General features: G+C 34.2%; 1 protein-coding gene across 2 annotated transcripts; it reads right to left on the bottom strand.

Moving 5' to 3' along the window:
* Positions 1–2,827, bottom strand: LOC113102135 (ADP-ribosylation factor-related protein 1-like). Of its 2 annotated transcripts, none has more exons than XM_026265760.1 (7): positions 2,489–2,827; positions 2,056–2,143; positions 1,890–1,972; positions 1,717–1,798; positions 1,453–1,523; positions 1,216–1,384; positions 1–365 (listed from the first exon to the last, which is right to left on the bottom strand). In XM_026265760.1, exons 1-7 carry the CDS (start codon positions 2,579–2,581, stop codon positions 355–357), a joined length of 597 nt encoding a protein of 198 aa, XP_026121545.1. In that variant the 5' UTR covers positions 2,582–2,827; the 3' UTR covers positions 1–354. The 2 variants fall into 2 exon arrangements, with proteins under 2 accessions (XP_026121545.1, XP_026121544.1); XM_026265759.1 differs by having other exon boundaries at positions 1,216–1,316.
* Between the last annotated feature and the right edge of the window lie 605 nt (positions 2,828–3,432).

The following is a 3,432-nucleotide window of genomic DNA, read 5'->3' as shown; positions in this document are numbered from 1 at the left end:
TTTCTTTTCCATCTCTGCTCTTTATTATAGAATTGGTGAGTTATTAAGAAACAGGGTTTTGATTGGTTGGGTCTTAAAAACAACGTTTCTCGGTTTCATTCGGTTTAGAAATGATTGATTTAATCTGAAGCTGATTTTAGCAGAGGACATCAAAACTAATCAGGAAACAAAACTAGTGTCAGTTTAGCATAGTAATGTATATTTACAATGTCTGCAGCATCACCCAAATATTATATCATAACTTACAGAAAGCACACACACACAAAACGGAGCCGCTTTATGTTATGTCTTTCTGTCTGGGAGGCCGGTGAATGTTTCGGATCACACATTTGACCATCCATTCAATGCCGTCGTTCACTCCCTGCCTGTAAAACACAACCGCGCAGAAAACACTCAGCATATTTAGTCTTAAACACCAGCAATATTTACCAAAATATACACTAATGGCCAAAAGCTTAAAACTCTCTTCTGCGCACCAATGCTGCATTTGTTAGATTGAAAACTACAGTAAAATTAGTGAAATATTATTGTAATGTAAAACAGCAGTTTTCTGTGTGAATATCTGTTAAAGTGTAATGTATTTCTGTGATGCTCCGCTGTATTTTCAGCATCATTCCTCCAGTCTTCAGTGTCACATGATCTTCAGAAATCATGAAAATATGATGATTTACTGCTCAAGAAACATTTCTGATTATTATCAGTGTTGAAAACTGTTAATATTTTCATGGAAATACTTAATCCAACTAAATATCACATAAACAAGTTTAAATACATATATATAAATAAACAATTGTAAACACTGTACTTCAAACCTTTATATATAATGCATTATAAAAGCAGCTTTAATGCATTAGTTATGTCTTGCAATGCTTATTAGCTCATGCACATGAATGATTGTAACCACAGTTAAAATGCATTATAATACACTCTTACATCTTTAGAAAGTATATAATGCATTAAAAACATGACACGTCTTTTATTTAAATGCTATTTTCATGCATTTCATCTTTGGTTACATCTATTAATGAAATGATATGATGCATTACAATGTTTATTATGAATAGCTTTATAATGCATTATACATAAAGTGCCACCAAACACTCGTCAGCGAGAGTTGTTGTTTTTTTTCTGTGCATTTCTCAACTTCCCCGTCATGTTTTTTTGGGAGTGCTCGAGCGCACTGAATAATGCATGAGTGAAACGAGGCAGACGTACCCTGATAAAGCACTGCAGGGCTGCACCAGACAGTCTCTTTTACCGATTTTTGGAGCACAGTCGCTGAAAACCGTCTTGATGTCAGGCACAGACAGACAGTTCTGACGAACACAAGACCAGCAGCGCAGTCTTTACGACTCAATGTGGAAATGAAGGAGCACAGCGCCACCTACAGACCACCGGGAGATCACAGAGGATGGATTGAGCTTCTGAGATCGCTAAGTTTTAGGTTCTTACCTCGACGTCCTGTTTGTTGGCCAGCACGAGAAGAGGAACTCCTTCCAAAACTTCACTGCTGATCATCTTCTCTGTATGATGGGAGCATAAACTTATTTCACATTAGCCACTGATTCAAGCCTGATCAATGCTACAATCCAATTTATTTTAAATGACTGTGTCCTAAAACAAGACAATAATAAGGAATGTATTTGATATATTTTCCAGTGTTCTAGAGCACCACTTATCAAAATTGCATTGATCCCTCGTTGCAGAAACACTCACCGAAAGCGCTCTTTGACTCGTTCAGTCGCTCCTCATCGGTGGAGTCGATGACATAGATGACACCATGAGATTCTGCATAGTACTGAAACCAATATAAGTTCACAAACAAGATGCAATGACCATTCAATGTGTCAAACGCAAACCAAACCCAGATCCCAATTACAGCAGGTCACCTTATCCCATAAAGACTGGAGTTCTTCTTGTCCTCCAAGATCCCAAAACATCAGACGAGCTTTTCCCAAATCAATGGTGCCAACTGAAACAGATACGAGACACATGGATTAAACCACTCTCACACTTCTATTAATGTAATTCGGGTTTACAGCATGCATCACTCACTGTTCAGACCGACTGTAGTCGTGATCTTCGAAAGGTTCATGCCCTTGTAGTTTCTGCTGAATTTGGTTTTTGTTTGTTCCAGAAATGTCTGCAATATTCAATATAAATAATAAAACACACACACACAAACGAGTCAAAAGGAAAGTAGTGAGATATCAAAATAAAAACCTCACTTTATGCATCATATTTAGTGTAGAATATAAATGAGTTGCATTCACACACAGAAACAGAAACAGAAGTCAAACCGAGTATGATAACCTTATTTAACTAGTGAGCATTTTTAGTGTGCAGCCTAGCTAGACAAGATTTTTGAGCATCGTGAAAAAAAGATACTAATTCAGAAAGCCTTTTATTAAAATTTTTTATCAACAGTTTAACTAAAGTAAATGCGAAGGAGGCGTTAACTATTTATTTTTTTATTATGGTAACTTACGGTTTTTCCCGCATTGTCCAGACCCAGGATCAGGATGCAGTACTCTTCCTTTTGAAATACATATTTGTAGAGACCCGATAATAAAGTGTACATCCTCAAAATCAGACTATTGAGCAGTTCATATCACAAACACAACACTGTGTTCAGTTAGCTTAGCTTAGCTTAGCTTCAGAGTTCTGAACAAACGTAAACAGTCGTGAGCTCTTCAGGAAATTACGATAATAACACAACACGTTGGTTTATAAAACAACACCTAAATCAGTAATCAGATGTGATTCTCGAGAATACTAAATCCAGTGTTGGCAGCGTGAAAAAAAAAAAAAAAAATAGTAATAATAACCCCGCCCCCCCGTTTTGGTGCATTGTGGGAAATGTAGTTCATTTTTTGTTCGGCGGCAAAGTAAAACATGATTTTTATTCATTATTGTGAATTTTACACTGTTCAGGTTTTCTTCTTTAATACAAGAAAAAATATTTTTAAAATGTTATATGCATTTTGTTTTCTGAGTTTAACTCTAATATTAATATGTGACCTGTGTTTATTAAAAAAATAATTAAAAGACCTGAAAAATTGTATTTATTAAAAAAATAAATACCAGACACGTTGCGATGATTATTATAACTACATTTAATGCACATTTAATTTCCCCCAATAGATAATGAAATATTAACAACATTTACACTATATTAACAAAATATTAACAACGCAAGAAAAAACTATTTAAAATTTTACATTTTAGAGAACATTATCTTTAATGTAATTTTTAAATTTTTCCATATTATAAGTATCATGATATTCGAGATCTCTAGATCTATTATAATTTATATATATATAAGGTCACTCTTTCAATACACAATTTTGTCATGCAATAAAAAATAAGAGAAATAAATAAAAATAAAAATAAGAAAACAACAAAACAAGCTTTCTTATTGTAGATAAACAA

The sequence above is a fragment of the Carassius auratus genome, chromosome 6 (assembly GCF_003368295.1).
Source record: "Carassius auratus strain Wakin chromosome 6, ASM336829v1, whole genome shotgun sequence".
In the NCBI taxonomy this organism is placed as follows: domain Eukaryota; kingdom Metazoa; phylum Chordata; class Actinopteri; order Cypriniformes; family Cyprinidae; genus Carassius; species Carassius auratus.
This window is presented reverse-complemented; position numbering and strand designations above follow the sequence as displayed.